The following is a 12,928-nucleotide window of genomic DNA, read 5'->3' as shown; positions in this document are numbered from 1 at the left end:
CTTCTTTAGTTCACTAAGATTTCACTATTTGCAATTCTGTAAAGCATAAGAACCAGTTCGGCAAAAAACTGTTAGCTTTGCCTTGGAGTAATTTGGGGTGATATGTTCCAATACTGGACAAATCTGGCTAATTAAAAGAATAAAAAAAGAGACTGAGGGTAAGGGGACGAAATAACAATATTTTAGTACAAAAAGATTATTACAGAGAAGGTAGCAATCAATAATTATCCATAGCCACTTCGAAAGGATTAAAAGAAAGCTTAATTTGCGGAGAAACAGATTTGGGTTGGATACTTGCAAAATCTGTCGATGCCGTCAAACTGATGAGCTACTGAAACAGGGACATTCTAAAATTTCTCAGGCAGTGATCTAGGGTTTTCATGAAAGACTGATTATCTTCTGAGGGCTTTCCTGGCTGTGCTTACATATGGCTGGTTAGAGCATGGTACTAATAACATCAAGGTCACGGATTAAATCCCTATACAGGCCATTCACCTAAGAGTTGGATGATCTTTGTGGGTCCCTTCCAATTCAGAATATTCTTTGAAATTCTGTGGAAGTTCTATGGTTAGCTATAATTTGACAGGGGCTGGAAAAAAGCACTTGTGTTTATAGGTATGTATCTCCTTATACACTAATATTAGAAGTACATGTACATTAATATGCACAGATGTACTGTGTTTGCACACTAATAATGAACTAATATACATGGATACTCTACTAATACATATTAAAGATATACATTATAAGTAAGCATGTGCATGTATATAATCACGTATCATTTCAACTTGTCTCAAATGTTACTCTTCCTGAGTGTTCCTGAGACACAGACAAAACTCATCAGAAATGCTGAATATGTTCTGCAGTCTTCCTAGCAGAGAGGGTCAGTTTGAACGGCTTCAGTCGAAGTAATTTGCATTCTTTTTTATCTAAACCAGTCAGTCCAGAGACATGCTAGACTCTGGACTAGGTTGGTTGGTTGGTAAGGTAAACTATCACAAGGTCTGAGAAAGAATTTTTAGAGAAGAGGGTAACACCCTAAATAACCAGCTATCCAGCTCTAAACAGGGCACTGTGAAGTACCAGTTCAGACTGATACTGACCCTTTGCTTTCCTCTTTGTTTTAGGAACGGCTGGTGCTCTCTGTCTTACCACGGTTTGTAGTCCTGGAAATGATAAATGACATGACCAATGTAGAGGATGAACATTTGCAACACCAGTTTCATAAGATCTACATTCATCGCTATGAGAATGTCAGGTGGGTGGAGCAGCCTGTCTTTAGTGTTTAAGGTCTCAGATGCTGCTGAATGACTCTTGTTTGAGAGTTTCCTTTCTGTTGCTTTATTAATTAATAAATTAGAAAATTAGTGTACGCTTGTTTAGTCCCTTAGCAGAGAAGCATTTTGGTGCCTTATTTTACTCATCAGGATGGATGGATGCCATTGCCAAAGAAAGATCCGTTTGAACTGAACTCTGAGTGTGGACCATTTGGTTCTTTTTTTTTTTCTTCACTTTTTTACCCTTGCTGTTCAGGATTGCACAGAAAGTGGATTCCTGCTTACATGTGGACACATATTCTGCCACAACCTATTGGTTCACCTCACATACTGAAACATGAGATGGAGACTTGTAAGATACTCTTAAAGATGATTCCTTGTTATATGGCTCCTCTGTTTAGTAGTCATTTTCATTTAATCAATCTTATTATTATTTTCTTAATCCTATCTCTTTATTCTGATCTCTAAATTTTGCCTTTCCTGGAGTTAGTTAGCAAGAAGGTGATAGTTATCCTACCTATGAGCTGCTACTCAGGGTAATAAGCCCTAATTGTACTTTTACACCAGAATAATTATGACAGTACAGAATCTTGATTCTATTGTGGTTCCTGAACACTAGAATACTTTGCTAACATGTTTCATAGGTTTGTCCCAAACCACAGAGGCAAATGATAGAGTGAGCAACATTGAAATTATCACTGAAGGAAGTGAAAAATAACATTCTTGGATATGTTGGGAGATAATTTGCTAGGAAAGAATGTACTTTGCCTTTTGATGAAACCCAAATATAACTTTGCCTGGACAAGTTCAATAACTGTAATTTGCACTTCTGCGAAAGAGTAAATTGATTATCTACTTCTTCTGTGGCCATGCAGTAGCTCAGATATATTATTTTATTCTATTAAATCTGCTTGAAAGTATCAAGGACCCTCAAAAAAGGTTTGAGTTGCACTAAATTAAAATGTCTTCCATTAACCTTTTTCATTCCCAAGGTAAATATTGCTGTAGAAGAATAAAAATAGGGAGAAGATAGCCCTTTTTTTGAATAGAAAAGGGGTACAGTGAGAGATAAAAAGTCGAAACATATTTTATGCTTGAAAGAGATTTAAAATTAAGATTCTGCAGGCTTTACAGTAAAGGTACTGGTTGACTTCTATGCACACTGCCAGAAACTAGATCTTTTTAAGACTAGGTTTAACCTTATTTTTTTCCTAAATGTTAAGCACTAAATACTACCTAAACCAACACTATATGATTCCTTAAAATTAGTATCCAGTTAGAAACTTTTGTTATTTTGATAATTAAAAGTGTAGAAAATAGCAGTTTAAAAATCTTATTTTTATAAATGCTGGCTATTATTACTATTTATTCCTCTTCAGAGAGCTTGGTACTTTACCTTTTAATTTTACTTTTTCTCACTGGTAAAAATCTTACCAACTTTGTGAGCCTCTTGTTTAATCATCACCCGAATCCCTACCAGCCCATACATTTGAAGATGATTTGTACTATCACTATTCAACCTGATCATCACTGTATTTATTATTGTGTACATTAGTAATTCTCACACAAATTGTATCTTGTTTAACACAAGCTTTCAGCTAAAGTGAAACAAAATCTTCAGCTACTCAAATTGTAACAGCAGTTATTAGTTGACTTTCAAGTGCTAACAAGATTCGTTTGTGTTATTACCAGTTTGTACCAGAAAGATACGTGACTTTTTGAACATTACTACTTTTTAAAATAGACAACACTTTTTTCATCTAATAAGTACTGAGCTATTACGTGCTTTGGCCTGGGTGACAACCTGCACATCACAGACTTTGTGTGTGTGTGTTTCTCTATATTCACATGTGGGCATTGTAGGCACAGTGAACAGTTGAAAGACTAGAAAATTCACTGGATGTTAAAATATAGGATAAAACTCTGTTTGCAACTAGCTTGTTATCTTAGATTCCACCACAACTTCAGGCACACAATTTGATACACCCAACATCAAAGTGTGATCTCACTGGACTCCCTGTAAAGTAAATAAAATGAAAAAGGAATTATCCAATTAAAGATTCATACCCTAAAAAGAGAACGCTATACTTCTGACTCAGGAACTTCTGTGAAATGTCTAAAATTGATGCAGTAAAACTGACCTGAGCCTGGTATATATCAAGACTGTCATTAATCTGTCTGTAGTCTTAGGATTTGAGTCTTATACAGTACACAGATTTAAAAAAGCCTGAAAATCACAGTAAAATGAAATTGCTGAAATCAAACCTGCTGTAAAAAACCAGCTATACATAAACCCACCCTCAAAGAACACTGTCAGATACTAATAGACCTGTGAGTGTCAAGTCTATCTGTTTTATACAGCCCTCTATATTAAGGGTGCACAATGCCTCAGGCTTCCCATTAATAAAAGGGGATAGCTGTACTTATTAAAGCTTAAATATATTTTCTTGAATTTTTTTAAAATTTAGAATTTTATGAATTTCATTTTGGGCAAAACTCTTGCTTAGTAGTATTTGTTTAATCCCTTCAATATTTATATTCGCTACTCCTGAATCTCCAGAAGTCTAGAGCAAAAGTAGCATGACTTCAAAACTAGTAAAATGAGCCTTCTACAGTAAATTACTAGGAGGTAACTTAGGATATTCAGAAATCAAAGGAAATAGACCGCAATATTAATATTTTTTCTTTTTTTTAGCATTCTTTTTGCAGATGTCAAAGGGTTCACCAACCTTTCCACAACTCTGTCAGCCCAGGAGCTGGTCCGAATGCTGAATGAACTCTTTGCCAGATTTGATCGACTAGCACACGTGAGTTAAACACAGTGTATTTGGAAAAAGACAAAATTAATTCTGTATTTGGGAGCTTTGGGAAATACCCTATGATCACTTTGAACAATAATCATCGAGATTTTCCCCATAGGGACTTTGTACAACCATTGAGGTTGGAAGACACTGAGAAATTTCATCAAAAGTGATGAGTTCTGATAGCAAGTGAAAACTGAGGTAGTTAGCAGAACTTGTGCTTCTGTGGTGCTGGACCAAGAATGGTACAAAAGCAGATCATCTATCACAATATCTAAGGAAACTTTATACTTCTGGTCCTTGCTGGAAAATTTTTTTTGTCTTTTTTTTTTTTTTTAGACCATAGTTTCATTTTGTCTTTTCATCTGAGGACTGAGGAAGGTTAAGGTCATGTAATCACTCCCCACAATCATTGTAATGGTTAGTTACTAGTAGGGTTTACAATCTTTAGGTTGGATTCTGTCTAACTCAACAATGAAATTAATTAAACACAGCAGAGGAAATTATTACATCAGACAAATTAGTTGCTACTTAATTAGCACTGACCAGGAAAAAAAACAGAGCACAAAAATACAAGCAGATCACATACTCAGTTTTGCTAGGCTAGCATCTTTTATTCTTTTTCAAGTTTCTTTGGTCAAAATTTCATTTAATGAGACTATCTTTAGGTTTCAACATCTGAGCTGACTAATAAGGCTATCAAGTGGAGGCAATGAGGTACATTCAATAGAGTTTATCCTATAATTTATCCAACCAAATGTTCCCACCTACTGTGGGAAAACGTGAACTTCATTCTGAACACCACAGACCATGTTATCTGTTTACTATCAAGCTAGCCCACGGTGACTTGGTCTAATGTACAGATCTACACCCCTCGCTGATTTTTATATATTTCTAGTTCAGGGTTATGGGATATTTGTACATTAATTGCATGGGCATCAGTGAGAACCTTGGAGTTTTCTCTTAGCTTACAAATTAAAATCAAAGAAGGCAAGACTTCCATAATTTTTCAGAGCTCTTTAGAGTCAACTATTTTTATATCAAATAGCAAATTTTCTTATGTACAGAGTGATACTATAACCCATTGCCTGGGTATGGCAAGTTGGTAAATGCAACTTATAATATTTGCTTTGCAAACAAAAACCTCTCATCAATTTTGATCTACACTGCAAACCAAGCACGGTGAAAGAATTATCTCAGTCTTGTCTTTTGAAGCCTCATAGGAGTAATGTCTGCTTTTGTATGGCTTGACAAAAATAGCTACCTTAACTGAAGAAATATATTGTACACCAAATTAAATGAATGTATGTCACAGAAATATTTTAGGAAGAATGTGTACATAAAATGTTTTATCGCCTTGCTTCACAATTCAGTTTTGGCTGGCATTCATGATCATTAACCATATTTTATAATCATTCCATAATCTATATTTAACTAATAGAGATTATGTATAGAAAGACTAGATCCAATAAAGGATTTAAGAATAAGGAAGGCATTGACACCCAAAAGTCTAATCCAGAGAATCTTCCCTCACTTGCCACTTGGTATTTTTAATTATATGGGAAGTCCCAGTCCCTAAATTCAAGAGTCTAGGCTCCTTCATGCATTTTCTTTCGTAGTTTAGGAATTTGCTTTTTTCTTCTACACATCCTTGATTAGACTAATCCACTGGTCTAGAACAACCCTCTGAAAAAGTGGAAGACACAGGCAAGAATCACTGCAAAAATTGAACAGATTTGACAACAGAGATTAGAATGATCTGACCAGGACTAATTAAAATTTAGAAAAAAGAAAGACATTTTGATTGTGTTCCTTTTATGTGACTTCTGAGACCTGGATGTCATGACAACTGTCTGATATCCTGACAAAAGTGATGCTCAACAGAGAGGAGCCTCTCTTGGTTCCCTAGAGAGGTTTTTGGTGTTTCTGACCAACCCAAGGAGATGAATTCTCCCTCTTCACTTTATAGGAAATCAAGACTCTTCACTGGACTCTTATGGAGGGGGCCAACTGCCTAAAATAAAAGTGTCTAAAACTTGTATTGAACTTAACCTTTGCCTTTTTTGGAAATGGATGCTGACTGGTTCTTGTCCCAGATTTTAAGGACTTATGAATTACACAGACATATCAACCTACCCAACTGATATTGTATGAAGCTTTCACACCTGGTAAAGGTGTATCTTTTGGAAAAATTCCTGGTCTTCATCTGAAGGTACTAGAAGATGGAGAAATACTTGTGTGTCTTGATAGTCTCTTCCAGTGCCTTAAGACTCACACTGTTAATTCAGCATGGCTCGTTTCCTGTTTGATTTTTTTCTGACTTTGAATTACATCCATTGATTCTTGCTATGACCCATTATTCTCAGACAAAAGAACAATCTTGTAGCTACTGACTTTCTCTGGGAATACATTTGCATGCTTTGATCAAGGTGCCTCTCACATTTCCTTTTGATAAAAGAAACAGACCAAACTCATTGTGAGGTTTTTTACTCCATAAGATTTATTACTTCAAATAGTTTTGGGGACTGCTTTTCTGGAACACCTCCACTTTTCCTGAATCCCTTTTAAAGCACTGAAAAAAGTGTTCTGGACATAACCTCTACTAGCATGATGGAGGCAGACTAACACCATTCCTCCTATTCTCTTTTTCTCTGATCGTTGTCCAAATATCATGTTTCTGAGCATACAATAATAACACTTTTGTACTGAAAAATATTATTTTGGGGGTTTATGTCTTTGCTGTCATGTTGTGACCCTGATGTCTGCATTGGAATCGTTCATTTTATTTGTCTTATTCCTTTTGCAAATGTTACTAGCAAAGGTTTCTTACTTGCCTGTAAATCCTTGACAGGCCTTTTGGAAAGTGGCCCTTTCAAGACCTCCCAAGAAGGATCTTCCTGTAAGGAAGATTACACATTCACATCTAGGTTTCAGATCTATCACTTAACTGCTTCTTAATCAGCTTAACTAGAATTATCAAAACTCTTTCAAATAGACACTGTTACTCAGACTCTTGGGTTTTGCTAAGAATTACCATCGAAGCAAAGAGGTCAATTGCTGAAGGCTTGAGGCAGTTTCTTTAGATTTTAAGGAAAATCCTTATAAATCCCTATTTACTTCTAAATAAAAGTATTATTTTAGAGTACCATATAAAGGATTGCTGGATCTTCTCTAATGTCTTATATAAATCATATAATATTAAAGAAGACACTATTTCACAGCTTGGTGATGAATGTAATTTGGCTTAGTTTCTTGTCTCTCTTATTAAACCTTATTAAGCAATGCAGAAGGAATGAGAGCTCTGAGATTATTTTTTTTAATCTTCTCTAGGTTACATCAAGTATTATGGCATATGTCAATGCATATAATTAATAAAAATCTGTAATACCTGTATCATTACCACAGAACACTTTGAATAAAAGTTCAATATTTCATATAAGAAAGAAATGCAATAATATGTTATGTACATCTACTTCCTCTTTCTAATCACTCTATGATATTTGTAAAAGATTTATAGTTTTTAAAGAGAAAAGTGACATTTAAATAGGAAGAGAAATAAGTTGGCATAAAACAGAAAGAGGAAAACATTTCCTTATATATTCATCTACTGAAAGGGCTAAACAGAAACTTAATTAATATTAATACTTTCCTTAGGCAGAAATTTTGAGGAGAGAAGGGAAACAAGATGACATTCAGTAAGACACTTAATCCTAAAAAAGGTCCTGCTTTGATGAAATAATAGGTTTTTTTGATGTTTGTTTTTCCTCTGCCTTCTCTGCAGTGCTAGGTGTCAGCCAATATTATGTTTTAAATTGTCATATTTCTAAATGCATCTATACTGTGTGTAGATTCGGTTTCAGATATGACAAAGAGGAAAGACTAAAACCCTAAATAAATGAGTTTATTAAAGAAGTGATGGTTTTGTTTTGTTTGGTTTTTTTTTCTAAGAGAGGTGTCCTTTTTCTCTAACCTTGATTATATTTTCTCCTGTGATGTTGCAGAGAAGCTGCCAAAAATTCATCCAATAGTGTGTTACCAATTTTACTTGTGACTAGTTTTTCCAGGGGTGAAAACCAACCTAACTACAACCAACCTAACTCCACAACAATGCATCAGCCTATAGCCCCAGTACAATACCTGTACCTGCTGGTATCAGGAAGGGACGACTGGTGGCTCTTTTGCTTCCATGACAAAGATACTCCTCTTGAAGTGCTTTACTGTTCCAGGCCACATTTCAGCTCTGAGCTGGCAGTGCTTTGTTCTTTGGTGATATTACCTTCAAGCATATAATCTGCAGGAGTCCAGAGACTCCCTAAAAAACACACTGTCTGTTTTAACATATATGCTAGTAAAAAAAGGCTGCAAATTTCTTCACATGTATATATTTGTGTTGAGGACCCCCGGTGGTCTAGTGGTTAGGATGCGGCGCTCTCACCGCCGCGGCCTGGGTGCGATTCCCGGTCAGGAAACTCCTCCAGGCAGATGGAGCTCGTCAGCCCTGTAAGGCCATCCATCTAAGAGAAGGTCACTCTAAACAAACCTACGTCCTGAGGACCTCGCTGCCACTGTCTGAGCTCACTCGGCCCCGGCAGATGAACCTCAGGATTAAAGGGTGGGCTCAGTTCAGCGCACACTGTGTCTCACCTAAAAAATCCACTGCACAGGCTTGAAGGGTTAAGACCTTTCCCAAATCTTCATTTGCAAAGACTGGCCATGATGGTATATTTGTGTTGCTGTATCAAGAAGCAGAGTTACACTGGAGTATGATACAGGCCAGGACACCATTGACCTTCTTGGCCACCCGGGCACACGCTTGTTCAGATGTTTCTGACCAGTGTCCCACATACCTGAAGTAACTAAAGTTTTAGAAACTCCTAAGGGGCAGAATTTCCCTGAAGAATTGCTCTTGCTTTATCTAGAAAGAAACACCTTGAATCTTTCTGACAGGAATTTCCACATCTGAAATTGTGGCATAATCTAATTAACATTAGCTGGCAAGGCGAATTCCTCACCAGACACAACAGTCACAGCTGTTTTTCTTCTACAGTATGGCAAGGAACAGAAATGTTGGTATAATATATTATAAAACTCACACAGGAACATGCCTCAATTCCTTCTGCAGCATGAGAGACCCCAAACCCATATTTTCTGTCAGCCTGGAGGAGTCTTAACCACCTCACCATAGGTTATTCTAAAGAAAAAAAAAAACATTCCTTGCATTATTTGTTAAAATATGTACAAAGTTTTTAATAGAGGGCCATACCATACTTAAGTATTTCCTGTTTCAGGCAGAGGATGAAAGATTGCCACATTTTTCCCTTTATGTGTATGAAAAATAGAAACAATCCTTGCAACTGGGTCCCAGACCTGGTCCTCATTCTTGCCTATATCACCAGGCTTGAGAACTCCCCTCCATCTGGCTCTCTCAAGGTCCCAGCTCTGTTTTCCAAAGTGACAGAGCTGAAATAGAAGGAATTTGGATGGACTTCTCTCTCCTACCCATCCTAAACGAGACTGCTGATTAAGAGCTTTGGCCTTGGCCCCATTCATGCTGAGAAAAGTCCTTTATCCAGGTTTCCTCTACCTTTGGCAAATGTTACAGGAACTGAGATATTGTAGACAAAGGCCGAGTCCCTGCCTCCTCCCATTCTGGTTACCTTTTAAAAGAAGACTTATGTGTATTATCGCTTTGTTCTGTAGTTCAGCCTCAGCGATTTCTTATCTACAGTGTTCTAAATATTTAGCTTAAAATTATAAAAATTGAAAGAAAATTGGACTTTTCTGTGGGTTGTTTACTAGCCTATAGTGTTCCCTTCAAAAGTAGATGAAGTGATTAATTCACCACGGGCAGAATTTAAAAAATGGCGTAACTTATAAAACACAATAACTTTTTTCCCCTTGTCAGAAATTTAGCCCAAGGAAACAAGAAATATTAATGAAGTCTCTGACTGTGTCTTTCAGTAACTCGATATTTGAGCAACTCATTTCTGCAGCTCCACCTTATGCCAATTTACTTGGCTTCCTTTCCAGTCACTAGGGGTGTATTTAATAAGCTCAAACATAAATCATTCACCACATACGAGATAATTATTTATGAAAAATATGCATATTTTCTTTTGCTCTGGATTACGGTGAATTGGAAAAAGATTTCTTATCAATTGCCACTGAATTAATCTAGAAATATTATTTAAAATAGTTGAGTGTTTGAGTCTGCTCAATATTCCCCAGGCAAAAATTCTGATTGGAATTAATCTTGGCAGAATCAGGCCCCTTAATCTTTCACTTGCAGCAAATGAAAAACTGCAAGTAAGGAGGGAAAAGAGCCCCTATTTGTGACAAGCTGAGAATTTAATTGATACCTTCAGTAATTGCTATTAATGAATGAATATGGGAAGGGGTGTGAGGCTGATGGATACTCATGTGAATGTCTGTATAATATCAGTTGTCATTTACATGCCCAAGGACAGCGTCTGGAATTGCTTATGAAAAGGGAAACAGGAATAGAATAAATTAAAGAGAAGATGATGATAGACTCACAACAGTGTTTTAACACTGTATTGAAAAATATTACCTGTATCAATATTCCTGTGGGCCCATTTTCTCTTATTTAAATAATTTACTCATTTTACAGTTTCTTCATACGTTTGGATTTTTTATTAATTTTCTTTTAATTTCACCTTTACACTCTAAGATACCACTGCATTGAGATGATTTTAGGAAGTGGGCTTGAGCTCTACAGCATGACAAAAATCTTGATTTCTACTATTATTATTTTATACCCCTGAAAAGTGGGTAGGCCCTTACAAAACTGTCTCCTATTTAAAACTACAGCATGGCTACCCACATTAGCCATGAATCTAACCTTAGTGCATTAGTACAACCACTCCAACTAAGCCTCCAGTCTAAATTGTAGATGTGATTAGACTACTGAGTTATTGGAGGGAATCTCAGGAGACTATGAAGTCCTCTGCCAAAGGCAGATGCCATTATCCCCCTGTCCTTCCTGTCAGTTTTTGAATTATCTTGCTCTAGGTGAAATATTTGCAGTGATAAAAAGTCCAGAGTTTACTTCTGAAACAACTATAATGGGAATAATAAGGGAAGAATAAAAAGCATGAGAGCAATTTAGCCAGACCATAACACAGTTCACATTTAAGTGTCACAATAATTTGACAAAGAGGAAAAAAGAAGAAGATAAAGAATCATTTAAAAGCTCCTTGTGGCTTCTTGTGTTAATAGACACACCTTGCCTGACCCCTGCACTGGTCCGGTGGGATGTAAATCTTATGTCATGTTTGTTAGTCCTGTGTGGGTCTTTCACATACCCAAGTGTCTCACCGATACACTGCAAGTTTAGGAACACACAACTGAACTGAAGCCCAGACAAGTGCTTTGGCTGTGAGCTGAATCGGTCCCCGGGCTCCCCTGACTGCACTGCCTGGCTCTCCTCTGACGGTAGTGGCAAGCTTGACTGCTGGCTGGCATATGGACACCTACATACAGTCATCTCCGTTTGGATATCTCGCTCCATAGACAACTTCCTGAGCTCTGGCAAATGAGTGAGGTGACATATCATGACAAGAAAAAACAAACAGTCATGTGCAGCTGAACAGATCTCCTGTGTCACACACACACTCGCGCTTGCGTACCGCAGACCCTAATCAGCAGGTCTTGTCATGCTTCAGATTCTTATTTCTTATTCTTGTAAAAAGCACATCTCTGGAATTGTCTACTTTGTTCTGAATTTCAGACATGCAGCAAGGTGACAGAAGTTTCACCTGTCTTTACTGGGATCAACACTTCAGCCAGTTTAGGCAAGGCATTAAGAACCAAACAACTGAGGGGTTTTTTCTGTTGTAGACTATGTTTTTAACTGTACTGAATTAGATTCTCACTTAATAGGTGCTTCCCACATCCTCAGATAAGCAGGTTCTACAAGTGCATGATAAATGTTGCATGCAAAAATGTAATTAAAAAACTAAAATATGATAATACTTGAGATATATCTGTCTTCCTTCCTTTCTTCCATTCTTTCTTTCTTTCTTTCCTAGAAATTGACTGGTTTTCCTTTTTTTATCCTCTATTCTACTATGAAGATATTATTTGTAATGTATATGCAGTGACTTAGCAGAGTGAAAATGCTGCTTTTTACTTTATTCCACCTCAGTCAAACCAATATGACATTATAAATGATCCTTTTACTTTGTATATGTAAAAGCAAGAATAATTTAGAATATAAATCACTTGAATTACACTATTAAAAAAGCCAAAGAACTTTAGAATCTCTGGTTTATAATGTCTTTATCTCTTTACATTTTGGCTAACCAGGGAACACAAACTGAAGCTTAAGGAAGCCCATTAACAGTTTGACATTGAGCCCTACCCACTTGTCAATTAACCTTTATGATTCATAATTTCAGTCTATAGCAAAAAAAAAAGGTGAAACTCTCTATTTTATTTTTTTTTTCCATTGAGGAGGAAATGTGCAAAAACCCCCATTGTTTTGGTGGATTTTAGGATGTACAATTTCAGTTGCAGACATATGAAAAATGCCCAGTGTTCACTTGTGTGGGTCTGCAGACAGGTTGAAGAGAAGGGGGCAAGGAAAAAGGAGAGCTACATATGAATTCAGTCTGGAATTTTGTGTGAAACTTGGATAGCAGAGCATTGCACTCTGCAAGACAGCATCGGTATTAGCTGCAGACTTAACCAAAGCTTCAAACACAGTCAGCTCCTACTGATGGTTTAAGGAGATTTTGGGGTGAATCAGCTTACTTTGGCCCTGTGCCCAGGGCAGATTTTACTCTCACTGGAATGCTTAAGGCTTCAGCTGACTTCGGAAAAAGCTTT

The 12,928-nt window shown here is 36.7% G+C and overlaps 1 protein-coding gene across 2 annotated transcripts in view; it reads left to right on the top strand.

Annotated features, from left to right (window-relative positions):
• The window catches only part of ADCY8 (adenylate cyclase 8), a 127,491-nt gene that overhangs the window by 48,753 nt on the left and 65,810 nt on the right, over nucleotides 1-12,928 (top strand). For both annotated transcript variants that reach the window (XM_051778525.1, XM_051778524.1), the window contains exons 3-4: nucleotides 1,128-1,258; nucleotides 3,973-4,084. In XM_051778525.1, coding sequence (XP_051634485.1) covers nucleotides 1,128-1,258; nucleotides 3,973-4,084 — 243 coding nt within the window. The remainder of the gene's footprint in view (nucleotides 1-1,127; nucleotides 1,259-3,972; nucleotides 4,085-12,928) is intronic.

Source organism: Manacus candei, unplaced genomic scaffold (genome assembly GCF_025592945.1).
Source record: "Manacus candei isolate 608988 ecotype Guabito, Panama unplaced genomic scaffold, ASM2559294v1 h1tg000013l, whole genome shotgun sequence".
Classification (NCBI taxonomy): domain Eukaryota; kingdom Metazoa; phylum Chordata; class Aves; order Passeriformes; family Pipridae; genus Manacus; species Manacus candei.
This window is presented reverse-complemented; position numbering and strand designations above follow the sequence as displayed.